The sequence below is a fragment of the Octodon degus genome, unplaced genomic scaffold (genome assembly GCF_000260255.1).
Source record: "Octodon degus isolate 3935 unplaced genomic scaffold, OctDeg1.0 scaffold00087, whole genome shotgun sequence".
Lineage (NCBI taxonomy): Eukaryota > Metazoa > Chordata > Mammalia > Rodentia > Octodontidae > Octodon > Octodon degus.
Genome location: NW_004524663.1, coordinates 8,979,043 through 9,005,503, shown reverse-complemented (window position 1 = coordinate 9,005,503; position 26,461 = coordinate 8,979,043). Strand labels below are relative to the sequence as shown.

The window sequence follows — 26,461 nt, the reverse complement described above, 5'->3', positions numbered from 1 at the left end:
TAGTGATTTTTGAGTGTTGAGCTCTTATTCAGTGACATAGCTTAATTTTATTATTAAATTTTCAAGTCTTCTGTTGCAGTTTTTGGAGTTTTTATGTAGAGTATCATGTGCAAATAATTATAATTTAACCTCTTGCTTTTTATCCTTAAGTCTCCTATTTCTTTTTTTTTTTATTTTTTTTTTATTTTTTATTTATTTGAGAGAGAGAGAGAGAGAGTGTGTGTGTGTGTGTGTGTGTGTGTGTGTGGCCAGCTCAGCCCACCAGGGGGCGGGGCTGGCTGGCATGTGGTGCTGGGGGATTGAACCGCGGTCCCTGATGCTTTGCCAAGCTTGTTCTAAGTAGGTGCCTTAGACCACTGAGCCATCTCTCCAGCCCCTCTCCTATTTCTTTTACATGTCTAATTGCTCTGGCTAATATTTCCCTAACCATATTAAATAGGAGTGATGGTAGTAGATATTCTTATCTTGTTCCTCCCTTTATAGTGGAAGTTTTCAGTTTTTGACTTTTAATAGAATGTTGCCAGTTTATTTATTGTACATGGCTTTTATCAGATTGAGATAAATTGTGTATATTTTTATTTTCTATAGGGTTTCTATTATGAAAGGGTGTTGGGCAATTTCAAGTGCTTTTTCTGTGTCTGTTAAGATGATTGTATCATTTTTGTGATACACTTTTTGTATGTTGGACCATCTTTGCATACCTGGGATGAATCCTACATGGTCATGCATAATTTTATTATTTGATTTATTTTGTTTGCTGATATCTTGTTGAAAATTTTACGTCTATTTTCATTAGGGAGATTGGCCTGTACTTCCTTTATTTGATTGGATCTTGCTCTGATTTTGGTATCAGGGTAATACTTTCTTCCAGGGATGACTTTAGAACTATTGATTCCCCTTCATCATACTGGCATTAGATCTTCTCTAAATTTCTTACAGAATTCAGTAGTAAATCCATTAGGACCTGGGCTTTTCTGTGTTGGTAAGTTTTTAATTATATTTTCAATTTCATTAACTGATATTTGGGTTATTTAGCGTTTTTAAATCTTTTTGGCAATTCCTATGTATCTCAGAATCTGTCCATTTCTTCTGTGTTTTCCTTCAGATTACAATATATATTCACAATATAGGTATTCTTATCTTCTGGATTTCCACAGGATCAATTGTGATTGCACCTGTTTATTCCTAATTGCATAGTTTTGATCTTTTTTCCCTCCTTTTGATAAGGTTGGCTAAGGATTTACCAATTTTATTTAGTCTTTCAAAGAAACAACTGTTCGGTTCTTTGGTTCTTTGATTTTTTGTATTTTTTGGTCTCAGTTACATTAATGTCTGCACTTACCTTTAGAGTTTCTTCCCTTGTATGAACTTTGAGTTTTATTTTTTTCTTGTTTTTCTAGAACTTGGAGGATCATACTAGATTGTTTCTTTGAGATTGTTGTTTTCCTGGTTTGAGAATTACCACTAGAAAGTTTTCCCTTAGGACTGCATTCATTGTGTCTCATAAATTCTAGTATGTTATATCACTTTTATTTAATTGTAGATACTGTTTAATTTCTTCTGTGACTCATTAATTTTTAGGAGTATTATTTAATTTTCAGGTATTAATGTAGTTTTTGTGGTTTCTTTTGCTGTTGATGTCTAATTTCAGTGTACTATGGTCATGTTATGCATAGGATAATTTCAGTTCCTTATCATTTACTTAGCATGTTCAGTAGGCTAGTATGTGGTCTATTTTGGAGAATGTTCTGTGTGCAAGTGAGAAGAATATATTTTCTGATGTTGTGGGTTCAATACTCTGTAGACATCTAAGTCCTTTTGTTCACAGTTTTAGTTTCGTTCTGATATTTTTTTGTTGATATTTTTGTCAGGTTGTCTGTGACTATGGGGTGTTAAGGTCTCATGTTACAATTTTGTTATTGCTTATTTGATTTTTCATGTCTGTCAATATTTGTTGTATGTAGTTGGGTACAATGTTATTTGGTGTGTATATGTTTATGATTATCATCTCTTTTTTTCTAATTTTCTCTTAACATGTCTTTAGTGAATTTTTTCTCTTCTGACTAGTTTTGGTTAGAAGTTCACATTGTCTGCAAATAGACTTGTTATTCCTCCTCTTTTTGGAGGGGGGGATCCTGCCACATGGAATATTGTTTTCTATCCTTTGACTTTTATTCTATAATTTTTTTGTGAGTTAAATGTGTTTCTCATATGCAGCATATTGTTGGATCTTGGTTTTTGATCCATTCTGCTACTTCTTTGGATTGGTGCATTGAGAGCATTTACACTGATATTTGTAACTGCTGTCTATTGTCTTATCCTTGCCATGGTATTTTCCTAATTTTTGTATCTTCTTTGTTTAATTGCTTGTCCAGCTTGGTGGCTTCTTTTTATTGGTGTTTTTGGAGTTGTGACCTTCCTCATCTCTTTCTACAACATCATTCGGTGCTGCTTTTAAAATTTCTTCAGCTGTTCATTTTTGTGGAAGTATTTTGTTTCTCTAATTCTAAAAAATAGTTTTGCAGTGTACACAGCTCTGACTTAGAAGTTTTCTTTTAGGTGTTGCAATAGTTCACTCATGGTCTATTAATGTGAGCATTTATGTTTGCAAGTCTGCAGTGATTCTGAGGAGCTTTCCTTTATTGGTTATTTGCTTATTTTCTCTAACTACTGTTACTATGTTTTTGTTTAGAATTGCTGGAATCTTGCTTATTATATGCTTTGATGTAGACTTATTTTGGTCATAGCAATTCTGTATGCCTCACTTGTTAGTCAAATTCTTTCCCTACAAGAACTTTGCAAAGTTCTCTGACATTACTTCTACGAAGAGATTTTTTTTTTTTTTATGGTGTGCTACTTGCAGCTTTCTCCTTGACTCCTGTCAGTCTTATGTTGTTCTTCTTTGCTTTGTTTTCCTGTTGTTTTTCATGGTTCTTGGTTCTTTTCAAGATATCTTTCTTTTGTCCTAACTAACCTCAATCCTGTTTTCTGGATCTGATATTTCATCTTTTTCCTTCATTCAATCTGTTGTGTATACTTTTAATCAATTGCATATCTTTTATGATCTGTTTCATGGCTTCCATTTCTTTTGTATGTTCTGCATTTATGATTTTTATCATTTTCCTAAACTCTTCTAATTTTTTAAATCAGTGTCTACTCTGGATTCATTGGTCATGTCTTTCATTTTGATCACTATTTGTTTTTTACCCAGGAGATAATTTTTTCTAGAGTCACATGCATTTTGATTTTTACTTCTGCTGCTATCATTTTCAGAATGTTTCAGTGTGTGTCTTCCAATTTCTTCTATTTCTGGGCTTGTCCTGGGTGGGGTAGAGGTCTGGGGTTCAATTTGCTTCTACATCTTGCCATTTTCTGTTTTTTGCTTTGTTCTATTTTCTGTGTTTGTGCTTGTAGATATGTTATGGTTGATAGCTTCATCGCTAGTGTCAAGGATTTCCTGGCAGATATCTATTTCTCGGAGATGTCCTCTAGTTGTAAATGGTTCTTGGTGTTTGTGTCTTTCCCAAGAAACTACTCTCCCAATTTATAAGGATGGGAGGTTACTATGTATTTGGCTCTGCATTCCATCCTTTCATACTGGATTCTCATGATAATTATCACTCTAGGCAATCCCAATGTTGTTATAGGAGGGAGAAAAACTGATTACAATATGTTTGACATCCTAGCTAAGGTAATACGATTAGCAATAGCAATAGCATCAAGCACAGCTTAGCAACTGACAAACTGTGGCAACTATTAATTTGATACTTCTAAGCATAGGAATAAGCTCCATAGTCATGTAGTGAAATCCAAAATATGCCAGGGGTGAACTTGCATGCAATGAATTTCCCCATGGTAGATTTATTTTACCTGCTGGCTGTATGGGCTCACTTGAGAAACAGTGTCCTATGGCTGCTGGGGCATTCTCACCAGCACAACTAGTGCTACTGTGTCACTTGGTCTTCTCATTACCATTTTCATTATTCTTAGTGACTTATTCTTTCTTTTTAATAACTTCATGGGTTCCAATGATATTAATCTAGAAGGTTTCAGTGTAGGGACTTTTTTTTTCCTCAGTTAAGAATGCATAACACATAAGGTTCATTTGTTGTTCTGTATATTATAACTAAACACTTAGAAATTTTGGTATAATTATGTCTTGCTTTTATAATTATGATCTATTATGGCTTTATCTTGATGTCTCTGAAAATCCTCAAGGGATCATAAGGTAGGGCTTTTCAGAGGTCTCAGAATGTATAGTATGTGATGCTGGGATATAGTGTGTTGTGCTGATGTCAAGGATGTGTCATTACTACATTAGTCCACTGGTTGGTGTGGCTTAGTTCTCAGTGTGGATAATGGGAAAGCCTTCCTTGGGTATGAGTGCTACATGCCCTAAGAAAGTTTAGCCTCGACAATATAAGAAATAATGAGAAGACTGCTATTGTCACTTGCTGCTTGCTGTTTCACTGCTGGTGTCCCTGTGCCTGACCTGCTTTGCTATAGGCAATTGCTCTTCTGTGAGACCCCTCTCCTGTGTGACCCTTCCTTGGAGCCAGCTGACTATTGACTGAAACCTCCTGAAATTGAGCTAAAATACACCTTTACTTCCCCAACTTTGGCTGTTGGAGATTTTGTCTCATCAACAGGAAAAGTAACTAAGAAAGTGTTTAAATAATCTGAAGTTTTCTCTTATTCTTCTTATGGAAATGATAAGGGAATAGTCTTATTCTGATTGAGTTATTTTGAGTACTTGAAGAAATTAATGTACCCAACCTAGGTGGTATCAAAAGGAATCTTTCAGTTCACACTGACTCCTTTTTCCTATCATTTTATTCACTGAATTTATCCAGATCACCTCAACACCACCTGTATTACCTATAAGAATCACTTTCATTACCTATAAAAATCCGTATTTCCAACTTGACATTTTCTCATACCTATCTATCTTCCTTCCGACCTACCTATCTAGCTTTGGTTTTTGTTTTTTTGTTTCTTTTTTCTTTGGTTTCGGACATATGTTTTTTGTATTAAATGTCATTCTCTTTTGTTTTCAGCTCCTGTAGCAGTCTAGTGGGATCTTTATAGACTGACATGTCGCTTCTACTTTTGAAATATGGACCTCGACTTTCCTCTAAAGGAAACTTTTGCTTTCCTTATGAAGGACAGCACTATACTCTAACTTTTACTTCCAGCATTATAATGTAAATGCTTTTTTTTAAAAAAAAAAAAAACAAAACAACGTGTTTTCCAGAGTATCAAGAACTCTCCTGGAGAAGGAACTTATCATTTTGTTGTTTTAGTTACATTTAATTTGATGATTGATTGGCATTGACCTAAGACAATTTCTGTTACTCTGCTGAACTTATAACTCTTTGAATATTGAATATTTCATCTTGTTTATTGTGTATGTCCAGTACCTCCTGTAGCCTGATTTTGGAATTTCAAGCATAAACTCAGACTACTATTGACATTGATACTGAATAAAAGAGAAACCTGGCACTTGGATCTTTATACTGACAGAAAAAAATAAATGGACTTTTAGGCATTGCTAAAGATCATCCAGTTGTCAGTTATCATTTTATCCTTACCTGGACACATAATAATGGCCAACTGCAGGAAAATCTACAATTAGGAATTTCAGCTTTTATGTCTAAAAGAGTACTTGGAATAAGTGCTAAGAGACTTACCCTTACAGTATCTATAGTCATTCTTTATTTTGTACTGGTCTGAGGTAGGTTGAAAAAAGTAGCTCTTCTATTTAAAGAGTATATGACTTTGTGATTCCCTTCTTTGTCAGTGAGATGGAGGTTATTAGTTTATCAAAAGGGCTGTGTCATATGAGAAATAGTAAGCACTCAATAATTATTAGTTATTGCTGTTAAATGTTGTTCTTCAGTTATTAGTTTACATTTTTCGATCATTGCTGATTTGAAATTTTGCATATTATCTGCTGCATTTTAAAATTACCCTACCACTGACCTTAGAATAGTCTTATAATAATAAAATGTGAGTTGAGTAAATGTACTCATTCTCAGAAGCTTAAATAGCATCTATAAAGTTGATTTGTTAAAATCATAAGAATCATTTTAAGTGTAGATATGATTCAAAGTAAATACCTAGTGCCAATATATGTTTTCTGTGACCCACTGGCTCACTTGTTTAGATCATGACCAATGAGATCTAGGTCATTAGCTCATTTGTCACCAAATCCAGTTAGCTTTGTTATGATCTGTGTGGAACCAGATTAGATCCTCATCTCCTGCAGTAATGTCACAAACACATACTCTTGGTCAAGAGGGAGATGAGTTTTAAACAACTTTCATTCCTACCAAGTGTAAGTTTTCAACAGAGGCTGTGTAGCAGCATCACTTTCAAGCTTAATAGAAAGTATCATTGTTTTGCTATGAATTGTGTTCACAATTGTAGTGATTAGATGAGGACTTTTTCTTGAACATGACCAAAAGTAGTTTCTTCAACTTAAGCTCTTCTAATATTTCTATAATTTTGTGATGGTACTGTTGGACTACATTCAATTTTTATCTCTAATATTCATTTTAGAATGTTTGTAGTCTTTCTATTTGATATACTTCCATGTGTGCTTAGAAGGAGTATTCCCAGGGCCTGCCAAATAGCCCAGTGGATTAAAGTGCCTGCAAGCAAGCACAGGGGCTGGGGATTTGATCCTTGGGCCTGCCATGCTGGCCATGCCCCCAGGGCATGCTGAGACGGCAATTGAGACTAGGTGCGTGCCTGTAATCCCAGCTCTTGGGAGGCTGTAAACAGGCGGATCACTAGGAGTCTGATCTAGTAGTGAGACCCTGAACACCCTGTAGACCCTTCCCTAAAATACAAAGAAAGAAAGAAAGAAAGAAAGAAAGAAAGAGAGAGAGCGAGCGAGCAGTCCCTTTTCTATACAATAAATTAGTGGATGGCTAGTGTTTGATCCCTGACTTGGATTACAGTTATGTTCCTCTTCTGTATAAGTGCTTTTTGCTAATGGTATTCCTTGGAGCTAGAGACTCTGATCTTTGCCATCAATTGTCAAGCACCAAGAGTTAAGACCCTACAATTCATGTATTCTTAGTAAGTTCTGGTTCACTAAAGCTCTTTTCAGCAGCATTCTTATACTGTGTTGCCATAATGCACAAGGTCTTACTGCAAACATAATGACAGACCTTATAGATGTGTGTCATCACTTATGAGAATGTGTAATAATCATCATTGGATGACACAAGGGTGTTTATCTAGCTCTCACAGTGAATATTAACAACTAATATGAGCATATCAGACCTAACACTGTGGGTTAGTGAACATGCTTGTGTTTCAAGTGAGCAGTTGTGTCTGCTTTACAATGCTGGGTACTGGAAGAGAATAGCTTTTTATTCAAGAGAGAGAATAATTACCTTTTGCTCCCCTTTATTTTACCCTTGCTCCTCTAGGAATCTGCACACTGTTTGTTTCTTTTCTTGGAATAGTTTTTCCAAGAAACTTTTTCCAGAGTTGAGATCATGGTAACCCCCATTTCTACAAGTTCTTTCTCAGTGATCCTAATCATTTAAAATACTGTGGTTAGGGCTGGCCAGATAGCTCAGCAGACTAAAGTGCCTGCTTAGGCAGACACAGGGACTGGAGTTCGTGCTGTGCTGTCTCCACCCATGGGGCACGCTGAGATAGCAATTGAGACTGGGCATGGTGTCATGCACCTATAATCCCAGCGCATGGGAGGCTAAAAATAGGCCTGTCTCTGAGTCTGTTCTGTGTAATGAGACCCTGTAGATCCTGTACTAGATACATAAAAATAAATAAATAAAAATAATGTGGTTAAGCCATCTGCAAAATATCACATTGTATATAGGGAGTCCATTTGAATGAAACTTTGTTGGTATAGCTACTAAATCAAGTTTTAAAAATGTTTTTTCTTCTCACACTTTAAAAAAATATTCAAGTTTCTCCCTGTCACTCTTATATCACATTAGTCAAAGTGGAAATAATGACATAATGCTTTATGATGTCCACATTAAGAAATCTCTATAAGCCATTAGCTGAAGCTTTCCTAAAGTCTAGAGCTGATCAAAGTTTTAAAGTGAAAATGTATTGGTATCTGTTGCAATACTATTTGGCAAGCCTTCTCGTAGTCTTTTTGGGTGAGATTGTCCTTGAAATACTCTGTGTTTAACAGAAATTATTGTACGGAATTTTTGTAATTGAGATGGAATATATAGTTTGTTCATTGATGGTTTTACTAAAAGGGCTTGGAGCTAGTTTATTAATCCATTTAACATTCAGCATCAGTAGCTTTATGGCTGGTTACATGAAGTCCTTTTAGAGTTTAAAACTGTCCTTCTGTGCAAGAGAGCACGTAAGTCTCTACAGTTAGAGAAAGGTCTCTTCATTAATCTCATACAAGTTCATATCCTTCACAAAGTTGGAAGGTCTTCAGTAATAGCTTCTCAGAACATCAGATTGGGAAAGTGGTGGAGTCCATTTATGCCATCCCTTCCACGTGAAATAAATTGAGGATCACAGAGGTGTAGCAATTTTACTAATTTTTTTTTGTGACTGTATGATATTCGTTGGTAGAAGGGATATAGTTCAATGTAATATTTGAATAGTTGAAAGATTAGAAAAGTGTAATTAATTTTTCATTATTGGTTGTTTTAGTAAGTAATTTCCAAAAGAGTAATTGTTTGGCTGCCTTATCTATATATGCCTTTTTATTATGATCCATTTAGAGGACCAAATTGTGCCACATTAAGGGCAATTTGCATTAGGATATTTTCTTTTTCTTTTCTTTTTCTTTCTTTCTTTTTTTTTTTTTTTCTTCTTGGCTGAACCAAGGATTGAACTCAGGCCCTTGCGCTTGCCAGGCAAGCATTATTCTACTGAGCTATCTCCCTGGCCCCCCTGGGATATTTTCATGTCTAATAGATTGACATATAGAATAATTCTACATAATGTAGGAAAGAATCTAGTTACTTAGTTTTTCTCTTTTCCCCGAAAAGGAAAGGAGATTACAACATATGCTGTTTTTAAGTTTAGAACCAAGTTGTGCTATGATTTTCTTAAATGAGCTTTATAAACCTATGTTTAAGTATAATGTCTCACCTATAGCATAACCTTAAGCAAATATCATAGTTGCAGCTATACTTCCTAATCTGGAAAATGGGGGAGGGAGGTAATAGCTAAAAGCTTTAGTTAATTACCAGATGAGGTTCAAGAAAGAAAGGAAGTAATGAAAGTGGAGGTAATTTGTAATATCTGAGAAAAGTGTTCACTTTTAGTATAGCAGTTTTTACAAAACATACTGTAGAAGTAAAGCTTGATGAAATTCCGTCCTAACAACAATATTTGGCCATGATGATTATAATCATTATGCACTGCAAACATGTCCTAATAAGAATAAAAAATAAAATGAAGTATTTGGAAGCAAGATTGAGAAATATTTGTTGGGAACATGAATTTTTAAAGGTCAAGAATCATAGTATTGTGTTTCAAAAGCCCCTTCCTAAATAAAATCTAAAACTGTTTCACAGAAGTTGAGCTTTGTAATGGTCAAAAGGTTATAAAGAGGACATTGCCAATGGTCTGGCTCTCAGAAAGTACTCAGTTTAAATATACTTACCTTAGGAAATGTTCTGAGGTGCCAGATTATACTGCCTGTTGGCCTGGACTTACACCCTTCTTGACTTTAACTGTGGTATGCATCCTTTAATTGCTTTCATTTACTAAAATAAAGTCCCACTTGACATAACCATCTCTAAAAAGGACCTTGTTGGGGCCGGGGAGATGGCTCAGTAGAATAAGCACTTGCCTGGTAAGCACAAGGACCTGAGTTCAATCCCCAGTTCTGGAAAAAAAAAAAAAAAAAAAAAAAGAGTACCTTGTTTCTCTAGTCTTCTTCTTATTAAAACCTCTCAGAATTGACCGTATTCTCTTTAGCCACTTCCAAGCTGACTTTCTTTTCCACATTACAGTTAACTTGGTCTTATCAAGGTCATGGCTAGCCTTCAGTTCTTAAATATAATAGATGCTCTTCTATATTAAATATATTTAATCTCTAGCAGTCAACCAATCACTCTATCCTGGAATCAGTCTTTTGGGGGGTGTTTCTGACTCCATGTTCTTTTGTTTTCCTTATATTACTAACTCTTTCTCAGTCTTATTATTGGCCAAACAAGTTTCCTTACTACTGCCCTAAGCTCCAAAATCATGTTTATGTAGGTATTTTTCTAGTGTTTTCTAACAAGATCACATTACTTTCATAATTCTTAGTATTACTATTAGTTATTCTCTTAAATATTGGAGCTTAGCTATCACTTGTCTTTCCCCCAGTTGAATGTAAGATGAATGTGTGCGGTATATTTAGAAGTGAGATTCACTTCCTTTCTGCATTCACAATTTTTTTCCCTGTATTTAGGACAAGGTCTACAGGGTCTCACTACGTAGATCAGACTCACAGTGATTCTCCTGTTTTCAGCCTCCCAAGCGCTGGGATTACAGGCGCCTGCCGCCATGCCGTCTCTCAGTCACTGTCTCAGCACACCCCGCAGGCGGGTCCTGCATGGCGCGCCCAGGATTGAGCCTCGGCTGCCCGCTGTGCTTTGCCTGAACAAGTGCTGTAGTCCACTGAGCTGGCTGGCTGGTGCTACGTTCACAATTTTTGATGAGTTTTACAAGCAGGAATGAATTTGAAATGCAATATAATAAAAATTCCTAGAAGTATATCCGTTATAATGAACCAATGACCCTTCAGCATAATAAAAAGGGACTAAAATTCTAAGCAGGTATATAGAAAATAGGTTATTTCTGGCCATGAATGACAAAATGTAGAGTATTAGTTGTTCTCTTGAATTAATAAAATTAAAATCCTCTGTGGGTAGTGGCTATATCAGTTTTATTCAGTACTATGTATGTGTGTGTTACTCAGTACAGTGCCTGGTACATACTTAAGAGTTGTCTGTTGACTAAGGCAACTAATTAGACTTTATCCACCTCGGAGGTGGTTTTATAAAGTGAGTAGAGGAGAAACAAACTTGGCTCTGTCTTCTGGGTTTCTGTTCAACTGGAGCATATTTCACTTTCTTCTCTATCCCACATTTTAAGGTTAATAAATAAATTCAGTCGGAGAAGAATTTATGTCATCCCGGAATACTGACAGTAATTTAGAAAGCAATTAAATAATGAGAATGCTCACTTTTCTTTTTTATGCTGTTTGAACCCTAGTTGAATTTTTCTGTGTAGTTGGTAGATACATTTTTTTAGCAAGGACCATAGATTTACGGGAAATTTTATGAAGGCATGGTAAAATTCTATAGCAAGACATAAAATCTTTATCAGAATTCTCAGAAGAACAAGGAGTAGTTTCTCATTCAAGTTTTGAAATGAAAACAAAAGCAAAAAACAAAAGCAGGTTTTACTTTGTAATAAAAGAAATGCTTCCTTTTCTTAATCATATACAAATTTTAAGAAAATTTCAAGTTGTCATTCCTTTTTAAATTCAGTTTACATTTATCTTTTTGTAAATATACACAAAGGTAGCATAAAGCAACAGAAAGAACACAGGACTGGGAGATCTCCTGACCTGCGTTCCAGGCTTTCTTCATCATTGTCTTGTGAGTGTTACCCTCAGAGCAAGGGTAACACTCATTCCTCATCTGTAAAAGTGGGATAATAGCTCCCAGGCAGGGTGATTCACGTACTTCCCATCTCTTAATAATTTTCCTAACTTCAAAATGCTCCTTGTATTTTCTAAAGGCACTTAAAAATCCATTCATGCTGGCTTCTTTTACGTATTTCTTCAACCTAGTCCCATAAGGTATATATTGTCATCAATATAAGCACATACCAGTAAATTCATTTCTTATAATTATATCTAATGAACCAGTCACAGAATCTTACTGTTTGACCCACAACAGCCTGAGACCTAGTTTTCCACTCCTTTTTCATTGGCACACCATTGCCTCTCTGCCCTCACCTGCAGTTAAATATTAATTATTGAAACTGTCCTACTAATCCATTTTGAAACTGTCTCATTGCTATTTGTTTTTCAATAAAATTATTTTAAAAAAATAGGATAGATATAATGCTTTTTTCTCTTAATTCAATGAATAGAAAGATTTGTACTAATAGTGTTTGTGGACAGGATATCATGTCTGCAACTTGTACTATAAATAACCACTATGAAGACAACAATACGCAATGTATTAATTATTAAAACTGTCCTAATTGGTTTTGAAACTGTCTCATTGCTATTTGTCTATAAAATTATTTTTTTAAAGTGTTCTTTTCTCTAGTTGAGCATTTTCCCGCTTCTCCCAACCAACCATGCCCTTACTCAGCCCCAACTTAAAACAAAATCCAAACTTCTTACTATAACAATAACTTTCAGGCTTTTTAACTTACCAGTAAGTAAGTTAGATGTACATTTTATAATCAAAAATTCCTAAAAATATTTCTTATTTTCACTGAGTGTAATATGCTCTGATCTTTTGTACTCCATGCTGGTCTTTTTAAAATGCTGTTGCAACCTGTTAAAATTGATTTCATGATCCTCTGCTGTTAAATGCATTTGTTTACACCCTCTGCATGTTTACTATTTACCTACTTATCTTTTAACCTCATTTAGTTCTCCTTTGTTATATCCAGAATACTTCAGACTTCTAATTCTTTTTTTAAATACCAGGACATTTTTTGTTTCTTTTTCCTGTATTATTTCTACACACCTTTCCTGATATGTTCTGATTTTCTGTAAGGATGAATCCATTTCATTCAATCTCAACCTAAATATTTATCCTTTAGGGATAACTCTCCTTAACTACATATCTCTTATTTCCTTCTCATTTATTTAGCTTTAGTGTTTTATTTTTCCTTTTATGTCACCTAAAATTTTCTATCTTATTTCTGTTCTTATATTTACATATTTACCCCTTGAAATATATAACCCCTGTTAAACTAAAGACAAAAAAAAATAAAGAAAATAGTTTTGTTTCTTTTATTCTTGGTGCCAGAATAGATGCTGTTACGGTTGTCCCTAGCTGTCCCCCTAAAGCCTCATGCAGCCATTGTGGTGGCTTTTAAGAGTTGATGATTAATTCGTGATCCAATGCTGGGATTATGGGTGTGAGTGCTAAGCCTGCCCTGGATGGGTAATCTGGATACAATATAAGGAAGGAAGAGAAGTTTGCTAGCTGCCACAGCCTCTGCTCCTTCCTTTGCTCTTTGTTGTCTTCCACTGCCATCAGTTGCTGTCCTCTGCCATGTGCTACTCTGCTATGGAACCAGCAAAATATGGACTGAAACCTCTACTAACTGTGAGCTAAATAAACCTTTCCTCCCTTAATTCTGGGTGTCAGGTATTTTGTCCCAACAATGAGAGAAAATATTTATTAAAATGATGCAATAATAATAATATTTATAATAATAATCACTATTATAATATTCCATCACAATAATACAATTTATTGTGTGAAATTTGCAAACTATTTTCTTAATATATCACTTTCATACTGTTGCTTTATTTTATAGCTACAAGTTTATTGGTGGATGGATGTTCAAAACCATGGTAAAATGTAAAACATGTAGTTAAGAAATATTGTATGTTTGGATTTCTGGATAAGATACCAGAGGCTAAAGAGAACAGAAAAACTGTTCATAGCTACATTAAATTGGCATAATAATTACAGTGAATAAGTAAGCAGGTAATATTAAAGGCCATACTTTGTCAAGCTATATGCTAGGGCATGGCGGAGGGTACAAATAGCACAATAGACTGAATTAGATGGATCAGAGTCCATAATATGACACAAAGTTTTCATGATATAGTCTGTGGCAATCAATATAGTAAAAGCGAAATGAACAGCATCTCTTAAGTTTGTACAGAATTGCTTGGGAATTTAACTATTTTAGGAATTCACATCCTTGAAATAGCTGCTTGCAATCTTATGTGCCAAAAATTGAGTAATTTTTCTGAAACATATGTTTTAGAAATTTCTGGGGAAAAGAGTGTGCAAGCAACAACTCATATGAAGGATGTATTTAGTGTATACAGTATGAAAAACAAGCCGATTTGAAGTATCAGAGTTAAGAGTCATATTTCCTGTACATTAGAAAGATCTTTTCTTTTCTTTTTCTTTCTTTTTTTTTGTGGTCTGTTGTCTTTGTTATTAAAAGATTCCTAGGTATTTTTTTTAATTTAAAGGTTTATTATTACATATTTGCAGTACATGTGATTGCAGTCTTCTTAGGGAATTGGTACATGTACCTAAAGCATCTTAATTCTTTATTCATCCCTGCCTCTTCCCCATTCCTCCCTCCGTCTTTGGTCTCCTTCTCTTTTTATACTACATGTATGTTATTAAGGAACTTAAGGCATGTAGACATAGAAACAAATTTTAGAAGTTGGTTGTGTATGGCTTTTGTTCCAGGGACTCCAGCAAGTGCATTAATTCTGACTTTATAGATTTGAAAGTATGATGGCTAAGGATATCATATGTTTGTTATTAACCCAGTGTTTAAAAGTCTCCTGCATTTGCCATTGCAACTATAGTTTTGTCAGAACTAAATTCAAACAAATTTTTCACACCTATTTCCAAAATAATTATGTCCTTTTTTTTTTTTTTTACCCCTTAGAATCTGCTCATTCCTACTTCAGTGTATGTTTGTGCAGTGTAGCCAAGCCTTTTTCACAGTCATGTGGGTCATAATTGAGCAATGGAGTAATAGTGATAACTTATAGATTAAGCATGTTCTTTAGTGACTTTTTTGTTTCTTTTGTCCTTTGGTCATTTTCTAGCTTAGGAGTCATACCCAACTGGAAGGAAGTATGGAAAGTTAAGGTGGCTTGCTTTTTACTAGTAGATTTTCATATTCGCTTTGGGGGTATATTGATTTTATATCTCTGATGTATTTCACCACCCTGAAAGAAAGCTCATACCCTTTAGCTTCCACTCTCAACTTATCTGTCTTAACCCCAGGCAGCTATGGGCTATTTCCTGTTTCCCATCTGTTCATATAAATAGCGTATGTGGCCGTGTGTGACTGGCATCTGTTAGCTAGTATGATGACTTTGCGACTCATCCACACAGTAGCACATGTGAGAACTTCACTCCTCAGTGGCAGGCAACTCCATTATCCATTGAGAGGCTGTTCCACCTGGCATCTGCTCCTTCATCTATTTATGGACACTTAGCATATTCCCTAGTTTGGCCATTATGAGTAACACTTCTATGAATGCTTTTATACTGTTCTTGGGTGGCCATGTGTCTCCTTGGACAAGTGGAATTGTTGGATCAGAGGGTAACTCACACAACTTACTTTGTACATGCTATCCATCAGAGTTGGAGGCTCTGATCTCTCCAGTTTCATTAACACTTCTTCTCTGACTTATTCCTGTTAAGAATTTATATAGATTGAGCCTCCTTGAAACATGAAGTAATTTAAATCCCTAGTATGTTTCTTTATGATTTAGTAGTAATATGTATGGTTAAGTTTTCTCATAGTAAATGCAGTGTCCTCTAAATGACCTGCCTTTTCCAACTGTCCTTCTTTACCACTGAAAGTATGTCCTCAGCAGATCCTTTCTGGTTAAGGGAGACAGTAATGTGAGAGTAAACAGTGAGCTGAGGTGCGAGGAAATTCCAAATAGCAACAGACAGTTGATTCGGCCCCTCTGTTACCTGCTAGGATTAGACTTAAGTAGTTATTCATGTAGATCATTTACATAACTCTTAGGTCATATAACAGTGGAGAGTATGATTCTAAACTTAGGTTCTAAGATCATGATTCCTCAGCAATGTATTTTTCACAAAGCTTCTTAAGCTATCCAAACTTCAGTTCTTTTAGCTTGTACGTGAAATAGAAATTACAACAATAGCTACCTGAAAGAGTCATCAGGAAGTTTAAATGAGTTACTTAGTAAATGAGCAGTAAACATGAGCTATTATCATACTTTTATTTGTCAGATTTACTTACTACTAGAGGATATACTTAAATGCTTGGGCAATTATAGTGAAAGCCAGCATCATATCCTGCATTTTTCAAAGTAATTATTGTTCTATAGGTAGGATTTATTTGACTGTTGTTAAATACTAATACCATATTGTATTACTTTAACCACAAGTAAATGGGGCTATGGTCATAGTCATTTTACATAAATTATAATGACTTAACTTTTTTATTCTAAATTTATAATCAGTGTAGCTTTCATTTTACAAAATGAGATTTACAGGTGAGAAATGTAGTAATGATGAACGAGAATTTTTTATATATTTAAGTAGTATTTTCCATCTGTTAAAAGAATGCTCTCTGTGGAATTGTTTCTGTCAGCACCACAAACTGAAATTTATACCTCAAAAGGAGTCATTTTACCTAGTTTGGAATATTTTGTGATCACAAATATATTAATAAAATTTATATTATAGATCACAAATGTTATAATGAGTTCAATTATGTAGAAACATGTTGGAAAATTTAGAACAGTTTCCCATGGGTTAACAAAGGATTTATGTTAAAGAATTTTATAGCATTGGCTACTATGTCCAGTATACTTTAAATGGAATCATATTTTAATTTAGTATGCTTAGTATGTATCAGCAAATAGATTGTGTTGAGATTACAGATGGGAATAAAACATGATTTCACATGAAAATGTAGAAATTTCAGGGATGCAAAGTGTGTTAGGAAAGTACAGGGAACAAAATATAATAACCCTATAAGGAGAGGCTATAGAAGGTAAAGAGTTCAGAAAATAATTCTGAGATAAGGAATTTAAACTGAGAGTTTAAGGATGATTATCACAAAAGAAGGGAGTTGGAAGTAAAATGTGATCTTCAGTGCAGAGGAAGTCATGTGTAGCCAAGCAGTGGTAAGAGAAAAACTCCGCATTGAGTAGATGAGCAGAATGGTCAAGTGGTACTAAGGAAGAAAACACTTGAGAACATAGCTAGTAACAACTGAGGCTGTATAAGCACCAGCCCTGATGCTCCTATGGAGCTAGTAAAGGTTGTGAACTTTCTCTGAAGGGAAAGGAAAATTTGAAGGCAAGAGAGAATCATGGGAGGATTTTTAAGCAACATTTTCTTTTCACATTGGCATTCTAGAAAATTCCTCTGGCAGCAGAGTTGGAGATAGGTTGAAAGAGAGCCTGTCTGGAGGGGGAAAACCAATTAGAAGGCAGTTATAATAGGGACCATTATGAATTAAGGCAGCAAGCGTGAGAAAGAAACAGAAAATTGGAGAATTTTGAATTTTATTTAAAAGACAACATTGACAGGATTTGGTGACTCATGTCATTCTGAATGAGTGTGGAAGCAGCATTATTTCAAACACTGAAGATAGCGGTGCGGTTCTGCTGAGTGGAGAGTTTAGAGGGAGAACGAGTAAGACAAGAAGTAACATCTCACAGTGGATTTTATAGAGAGAGCCACCTTAATATCATGGGTTTTCCAAACAGAGTTAATCAGAAACCCATTTTTAAATTTCTGAAAGTGTAACTTGAAAGTAAAGTTTGCCGAGATGTCATCCTTTATGATTACTAAGTATTTTGGTAAAGGTCTGTAATTTAAATTAAAATAAAGGGGAAAGAGAAATGCTCAGAAAATACAATTAGAAAGTGCCAAGAAAACGGAGACCAGAAAAAGATTCCTGAGAATGGTACAAATGTAACATGTGGAAATGAAATACCACAGAAGCTAAGGGACCCAAATGGTTAAGAGACAGAGGTCTTAATATAAGAAGAAGAAATAGCTGGAAACATACACCAAAGTGCCGAGAGTGGCTACTTCTAGAATGTGGAGTTAATGAGAATAGCATGAAATAGAATTTTAATTTTTTTTTTGTATTTAGTATAAGGTCTGCAGGGTATACAGGGTATACAGGGTCTTACTACATAGATCAGACTTGTATTGATAGTCCTGTTTTCAGCTTCCCAAGTATTTGCGATTACAGGTGTGTGCCACCACACCCAGTCTCAACTGCTACCTCAGTGCGTCCCGGGGGTAGGGCCGGCACAGCAGACTGGGGATTGAACCCCCAACCCCTGTGTCTGCCTAAGCAGGCACTTCAATTCACTGAGCTAATCTGGCCAGCCCTTTTAATTTGGTATTTGAATTTCTAAGGTACAAATGTGTTTAAAAACCTTACTATATATGTTTTGTATTTTTATATGCTTAACTTCTTGTGTTTTTTAAAAAAAAATTTCAAACTATCTTAATATAAATTATAGCCAATTGAAAATAAAAAAAAAAACAAAATCATATGCTTAATCAGAACAGAAGGAGGGAAAGGGCAGCATAGAATGGTCAACAATGTCATTCTGCAGAGAGGTTAAAAAAGATGAGGGCTGACAGTAACCTTTTAGCTTGGTATTTAGATTTGGCCACAAGTAACCTTATTAAAAACAGTTTCAGTGAAAGGCTCGGGCCAGAAGGTGGACCTCATTGGTGGGAAGCTGAAAGGGAGAAGAGGCACGTAGTCATATTGTAAAGGAGAAGCTTGAGTGTGAAAGTAGAGGGGAAACTAGAGAGCGATTTGGGGCCACAGATAGATAAACTGTTCTAGTTCAACATCCTTCTGGAGTAAAAGTTCCACAGAGGCTGACTGTGAGTCACCTGAAAATGAAGCAGCTGCTTTTCAGGCCCGTTTTTGCAGATTCCAGCTTGTGTAAAAGTTGAATTTGCAGGTTGTAGAAGGAAGCGAAGAAGTTGCTCAGCAAGATTCTTTGAGGGAAGTGCCCTGAGCTTATTTCTGTGCGAGAGGTACTCGTCAGTAGAGGGCAGCAGCCCTAAAGCACGGAAATGAGTGGATGTACCGATGAAAAGAACATTCCTTTAACTTAGAAAGTAAATTTGACTGTTTCAGAGAATGAAGTTTGAGAACAAAATGCAACATTTGCCATATTCCCAAGGCCAACCTAAATGATATATTTTAAATATGTTTATATTGAAAAAAATTTATCAGATGATCTGAATAAAGATAGTGAATTTCTCTCCTTTTTTTTTTCTTCTAAAGCCGAACAACAACTTATCCTTACACAGAAACGCAGATGTACAGCCAAAACACTGGAGGGAATTATTTTGATACTCAAGGGAGTTCCGCACAGGTGACTACCGTGGTCTCCTCCCACAGTATGGTGGGCACTGGTGGCATTCAAATGGGCGTCACCGGAGGACAGCTTATCAGCAGCTCTGGAGGAACCTATCTGATTGGCAATTCAATGGAAAATTCTGGTCACTCAGTGACACACACCACTCGAGCCTCCCCAGCAACAGTAAGTATTTTGCAATTTTATTTTCTGAGTTTAGTTCTTCTATTGTACATTTTTCCTCTGTGAAAGGAAAAGAACTACAGAGATGAGACTGGTGCAGAGCATGTTAAGCAGTGTTAGTATTGTGTCAGCATTCAGAATGTAACATACATGGTACTATACCGAATGTTCCTGAGAAGTTTTCATCAGTAATGGGCAGTTAGGTGAGTTTTACTCACAATGTTGCTGATTTTATTTTATTTATTTTTTTCTACCTTCCTCTCACCCATGAAACAGGAATCAAAGAACAGTATAAGCATTAATTCTAGGTGCAGCTAATAAGAGTTTCAGAAAATTATACAAAAGGAAAAGCACTCTAAGAATAGTTCAAGTTAATCTGTAAAAGTACTTAAACATTTCTTTACATTTATTTATTTTTTCCATAATTTTATTGAGAAACAAATAGCAATGAGACAGTGTCAAATCAAATTGGTAGGACACTTTCAATAATTAACACAAGTTGCTGATTTTAATAGAATTATTCATTAAAATACTTTAAATTTCTACTGAAAGAACTTATTTTTGTATTTAGCTTACTTTGTAAAAGGCAGTCAGTAAAACAGAATAATATGTAGTTTATTTGGAATGTTCACATCTTTTAGGAGTAGTATTTCTGTCATCAGCAGAGAACTTGTATTATGTAAAGCACTGTTTTCTAAACTTTAGTCATGTAGGTTTTTCTATATTCACATGCACTTGCATTATTATTCACTTAGCATCTTTTAAACCAACTCACTTGTAACAGAAAAACCACATGTAATTGTTTTTAAGTATGTATTGAAATCGGTACTTAGATAATAAAATAAAAAATAAATTTACCCCTATTCTATATGAAAGCCATGTTACATTACACCAGAGAGACACTTTGAGAATCACTAATACAGGTGATTCATACATTAAAAAAAAAATGTGTACCAACTCTGACTATACTAATGGGCAAATAACATACTAGGGATATATCTACATATATGAGTTTTTAAAATTTTAAATGTTTTATTTATTTTCACATAAAATATCATAATGTGTTGAAATGATATCAGCAATAGCCATAGAGAGTTGCATGGAATTTGGTATCATCAAAGTCTGTAAACCAAACTTCCCTCAGCTAAGCCTGTAGAGAAAACTGATCACTTCAGCCAAAATTGCAGTGGTTGATTTTCTGCATGTTTCGTATGCAAATGTGTTGAGCATCTGAGTGAAGGAAATGTACTCTTTCTTCCCATAAAATTGAGTAGAGATAAATTTGGGAGAACATGTGAGAAGTTTATAGTTATCATTTCAATGTGTTTTCCTCAAGATACTATATGCATGTGGTAAGTACTTTGAATATTTGTACTGATTACCTGTGTTTATATTTTCATCATTTAATGCCTTTTCTGTCACTCATTTTTAAAGGCTTTATTTTTATTTTATCATTTTTTACTAACATTGGAACTGGTAACTGTTCTGAATAGAATGTTTCTTTTTGTAATTTCTTTATGTTTTTCAAGGATTCTTCTGTGTACTTATCTCCTGTTTTTAATGATATCAAAAATAATATTTCTAAGTCTTTTAGTCATATAAACATGTCTATATAAATGAGAAACTAAGGAGAATTGACTTCTCTAGATCTCAGATCACCTATTAATAAAATAAAAGATTAATTAGAGTAAGTGATTTCCTTCTTTTCTCTTGTCTTTAAAGTCATTGTTGTTGGGGTTGGGGAGAGAGCAGTCTAAGCACCTGCCTGGCAAGCACAAAGACTGGAGTTCTATCCCCAGGACTGCATGCTGTTCTCGCCCCAGAACCCAGGGGCACTGTACCAGCTCCCAAACCAGGCGCTGTGGTGTACGCCTGTAATCCCAGTGCTGGAAGGCTAAGACAGGAAGGTCACTAAGGGTCTGAACTGCGTAGGAAGACGGACCTTGTTTCTGATAAATAAATAAAATTTAAAAAATAGAAAAATAAAAGTCATAGTTATAAAATAATTTTAAAATAACCTAGATACAAGAATAACTGTTTCGGGCTGGGGAGATAGCCTAGTAGAATAAGCACCTGGCAAGCGCAAATTCCTGAGTTCAACCCTGATACCACAAACAAAACAAAAGAAATCAAAACAAAATACAATTGTTTCTTTATCTAAAAAAGAAAAGAGATAGAAAAAAGATGCCAGTATATTAGAACATTGATAATAAAGGCCACCTGGAAAGTCATTTTTAGTGAAAAGGAAAATACTTGGAATTTTTATTTCCTAAGGCTAGGAAAATGAAAAATCAGGAAAGGTGTTTTTTTCCCCACTTTCGTTTGCCATCCTGTCTTAGATAGTTTTTCTGTGACTGAGACGAATTACCCAACACTGAAAGTTAAAGGAGCAAAGGTATATTTCAGCTTAAAGTTTGTAGAGGTTTCAGTCCATAATCACCTGGCTCCAATGCAAGGTAGATGGCAGACAAGAATCACAGAGAAGAAATCATTCATGGCACAGAGAAGGTAGCAGAAGCAACAAAGAAGAGGCCTTAACAATGTCTTTCTACCCCACTTATCTTATTAAGGCTACTTAGGGTGGGTAGCAGTCAATCATTAATCCTAGTGCCCTTGAATTTAGGTTTAAGTTCGAGGGTCCCGTACTCTAGATCTAGCACCTGTGATAAAGCCCCAGCTGTGACCGCGTGAAGCTTTGAGGAGCCTTCTAGACACAAGCCATAATGCATATCATCCTTCCAAGCCATCTCCTCTTCCGCACCTTCTCAAGCCATTCTCACTTGCCTTAACGTTAATTTTTCACCACCTATTAAACATCCTAGCAACTGGATTTAGGTTTTATTATGGTTATTATAGTTGTAAGCACTAAAAGTATATATTTTAGGGTTTTTTTAGGGGAGTAAGGGATTCCCTTTGGATTTCTGTATCATGTATGAAATATAGCATTACTCTTTAAGTTATCCAGTAAAGAAATTGATGTGTGGTTTTTTTTTATATTCATTGGTAAACTAAAATATATAAAATAATTGAATTATAGTAACTGGGAATACTTGAAAATAGCAACTCATATCAGTTACATGTATCAATTTTCCCTTAAAAGATCCATATTTGAGGTTTGTTTTATTAAAGCTGAAAGATGTAAAATAGCTGCAGCATTTTCTTTCTTCAAGAATATTTCGGGGGCCAGTGAAATAGCTCAGTGGTCTAAAGAGCCTGCCTAGGCAAGCTTAGGCAAAACACAGGGCATGATCTCCAGTACCACATGCCATACCACCCTGCCCCTAGTGCACGCTGAGTGGGGGAGGGGTTACTTTTTAGGCCAGGGAGATAGCTCAGTGGCAAGGGCCTGAGTTTGATCCCTGGTACCAAAACAAAACAAAACAAAACAAAACAACAAACAAGCAAACAAAAAAAACACAACCATATATTTCCTTTTGAACCAAAGAAATAAGACACTAAAAAAGAAAGATGTTTTTATGGAAAAATCATAAAGTACTCTTCTCACACCTGTTTGGTGGTACACACTTACCTCTACCACTGTCCATTGTATTACCTTGCATTTAGTTATCAGGACGTCTGTTTGATTTAGAGTTCCCTTTTGGTGGTACTAAAGATTTGTACTGGCTTGACTTACAGTGAGTTTGTGATGATTAGTTTATAGTTTTACATTTTACTAAAGTTAATAAGATTTAAGTACTATAAACTTACTGAATATTTTCTACCATCCTTTTGTTTTCAAATGTTAGGAAATCTGTAGGTTTTTAGTTGTTTTAACTCCTAATAATTTTTCTTTAATAAGTTCTAGGTCATTAAAAGGAATTCTCTTGATACTATGTCTTTTTCATTCACTATAGAACCATAAAATACATATGCACACGATTTTGGCAACTTGTTGGTCAAGACTCAAGTCTTTTTTTTTCTAAACATTGAGCCAAACTATGTCATGTAAGTTCAGTGTTTTTGCCTGTTCTCTGTTGTTCAGCCTATAATCTGTAGCATGGCCAATACAGCTGATCATGTAGGAGTAGCCTATATTATAGCCAAAATTTGTGACAGCAAACAGTACAGTCAGCCTTCTCTACCCACAGTTTCATATTGATTGATTCAATTAAGCTGAGATAGCAGTAAAATCTCATCTGTCTTGAACATACATAGGTGTCTCTTTCTTGATATCTTCCCTAAATGATACAGTAACTATTTACCAAGCATTTACACTGTTATTATGCCTAATGCAGAGATAGTTTAAAGCACAAAGGCAGATATTTACTGTTAAATAAAATATTTTATCATTCATTGCTTTCAGTATCAGAAGGCGTTCCCTTCTAAGGGGTTCCCTCAACTGGGACTATTTCTTCAGGGCACAGAAATAAGTGGAATAGATCATCAATTCGTTCAGTCATTGTGAAACTAGTGGACTTGGATACTTCGAAATAGCAACTCACTATCTTTGTTCAACTTTTGCCTAGCAAAGAGTTTTGCTACAGTTCTCAAAAAGTTTATTGACTCCCTTTTATGCTTGACTTGTTTCTGTACAGAAATACTGTCATTTAAAAATTCTAGGAATAATTTTCTGCCACAAAGAAAAGTATGCTTTGGGGGCCAGGGAAGTAGCTCAGTAGAATAAGCGCCTGCCTGGCCAGTCCAGGGTCCTGAGTTCAATCCCCAGTACTGGGGTAGGGGGGTAGGGAAGAAAGAAAACAAGAAAGAAAAGTTTCCTTTAATGTACAAATAGATTTTCAGTTTATGCTAATGAAGAAAGCTTATGATTTGAAATAAGAGGTGTTAATAGGAAAAAACAAAAGATTAGCACTTGAAATATTTAATAAGTAACTTAGAATTATTTCTACGTAATATCTCTTAATCATTCACATAATTTTGATTTATGACTTACTTTAGTTACATAACTTTAAGTGAAAATTTATTTTTCAGAAAGATACTTCATTTTTGGCTTCTGCATTGCATTTTCAGTTTTCAAGGTACTTAGAATATCGTTTCTAAAAAGATTATAATGATAAGTTAAAGTTTATATGATGGTCTATTACTGTACAAATTAGCAATATTCAGGTAGCCAGTGTACTATTGCTTCTTTTACTTATTGTACTTTATTTTATTTGGTCAATGAGAGCCATGTGTTTATAAATTTATAATTTGTGTAATATTTTTGCTTATACAAATACACATATGAAAGGGCATTTTCTGCTGATAGTTTAAGAATTTTTAGAAAGATTATTTAACATTTTTGTTGAATCATTAGTGAGTATGAGTTCAACTAAGTTGCAACTTGAATAAATTTGTTAAGCTTCGTTAAATGAATGGTAGAGGTCTATTTCTTGCTTTTTTTTTCTGGCAACGCATGGACATTATAGTGAATAAGTTGGCTATAATGAGAACTCTGAACTCATACAGCTTCCTTCTAACTATATGACCATTAATGTTTCCCTATGTGTATTTTTGCTTATTTGAAATGCTAATACAGTTTTAATTCTTTTCCTACATCATCACATCATTTAAAGAAGTTCAGAATTTTGGAAGCTAAACACATTTTACATTTGAAACATAAAAAAAAAATTACAGATGCGGTTAGTGACTTCTTCTGTGCTTATCACCACATCCTTGTACCAGACTGTAGACACTTAGCAGTAGGCTTTATGAAGCTTTATGTAGTCCTCCTGTGAGCACTGCTTATCCTTTTTTATTGTTATTTTTTAAAGGACATGAAGTGGTTCTTGAAAAAAGCAGCATTAGAAATGTTACAAATTTTCACCGGACAAAGTAACAGGAATTCAACAATGGTTGTGGTGTTGCATCATGTTGTCTTCAAAATAGTTGTTCAGGTTACCAGGTATAAACTTGCAATACTGGTTTTAAAAAAAAACAGTAACAAAGAAGTTATAAGAAATTCAAAATAATGAAAAGAGAAAAGGGGCTGGGGAGATGGCTCAGTAGAATAAGAAGGGCCTGAGTTCAATCCCCAGTTCGGCCAAAAAAATAAATAAATAAAAGAAAAACAATTAAGCACTAATTGCTCCTTTGAAAAGGTTAGCAAATATCAGCAGTACAGTTATCCAAACTATCCTGCATATATACCTAAATAAATCTTTTTCCTTTCTTTCTTTTGTCCTTTTCCTCATCCCAGTGTTTCCCTTCTGTTGAACAAATTCTTTCTCTTTCACAGCATCTATTGTAGTTTTCTAATTTTAATTACTCTTTCAGGTCTTGTACTAGTGATACAACATGATGTTTGCACATGTGGATCTGATTTATTTCATTTACCAATATAATCTCTAGTTGCATCCAATTTTTTACAAAAGCCTTGAATTTATACTTTTTATAGCTGAATAATACTCCATTGTGTAAAAAATACCATATTTTTGTTATCCATTTCTCAGTTGATGAGCATTTGGATTATTTCCAAGATTTAGCTATGACAAATTGTGCTGCTATAAACATGGGCACACATGTAGTACTGTGGTATGATGATTTCAGTTTTTTTGGAAAAATGGAACTTCTAATCCTAGCTTTTTGAATAATCTCCTTACTGATTTCTATAATGATTGTACCAGCCTGCATTCCTACTAACAGTGGAGAAGTGTTCCTTTTCCTCAAAGCCTCTCTAGCATTTGTTGTTGGTTGACTTCTTGATGATAGATAGCCATTCTTTCTGGCATAAGATGGTATCTCAGTATTGTTTTAATTTGCATCTCTTGTATGACCAGTGATGTTGAACATTTTTTCAAATATTTATTTTCCATTTGTATCTCTTCATTTGTGAGGTGTATATTCATTTCAGATCCCCATATTTGGATTGGGTCTTTGAATTTTGGAGGCCTGATATTTTAGATTCTTTATATGTTCTAGTTAGGGGTCCTTTGTCTGAAGGACATTCCATTATAATTTTTTCCCAACTCATGAGTTTTCTTTTTACTCTGTTAGTATTTCTTTTGATGTACAGAAACTGTTCAAAAAGATGCGATCCCAATTGTTGATTCTTTGAAGTATTACCCATGCAGTTTTTGTTCATGAACTCTCTATATACCCTTAAGTCCTTAAGATTTCTACCTACTTTCTCTTGCAGAAGATTTAGTGTTTCACTTTTAATATTTAGATCTTTAATTTATTTTAACTATAGTTTTGTGCATGGTGATAGGCATGTGTTGTTTATATACATATAGCCAAATAGTTATTTATGAAATTTTT

General features: G+C 34.8%; 1 protein-coding gene across 5 annotated transcripts in view; it reads left to right on the top strand.

The window, feature by feature from the left end:
- Nucleotides 1-26,461, top strand: part of Rfx3 (regulatory factor X3) — a 285,362-nt gene that overhangs the window by 163,568 nt on the left and 95,333 nt on the right. For all 5 annotated transcript variants that reach the window (XR_002822343.1, XM_023721954.1, XM_023721953.1 and 2 more), the window contains exon 4: nucleotides 19,009-19,267. Coding sequence is in view for 4 of the 5 variants with exons in the window: in XM_023721954.1 (XP_023577722.1) it covers nucleotides 19,009-19,267 (259 nt within the window). In the remaining variant the exon portion in view is untranslated. The remainder of the gene's footprint in view (nucleotides 1-19,008; nucleotides 19,268-26,461) is intronic.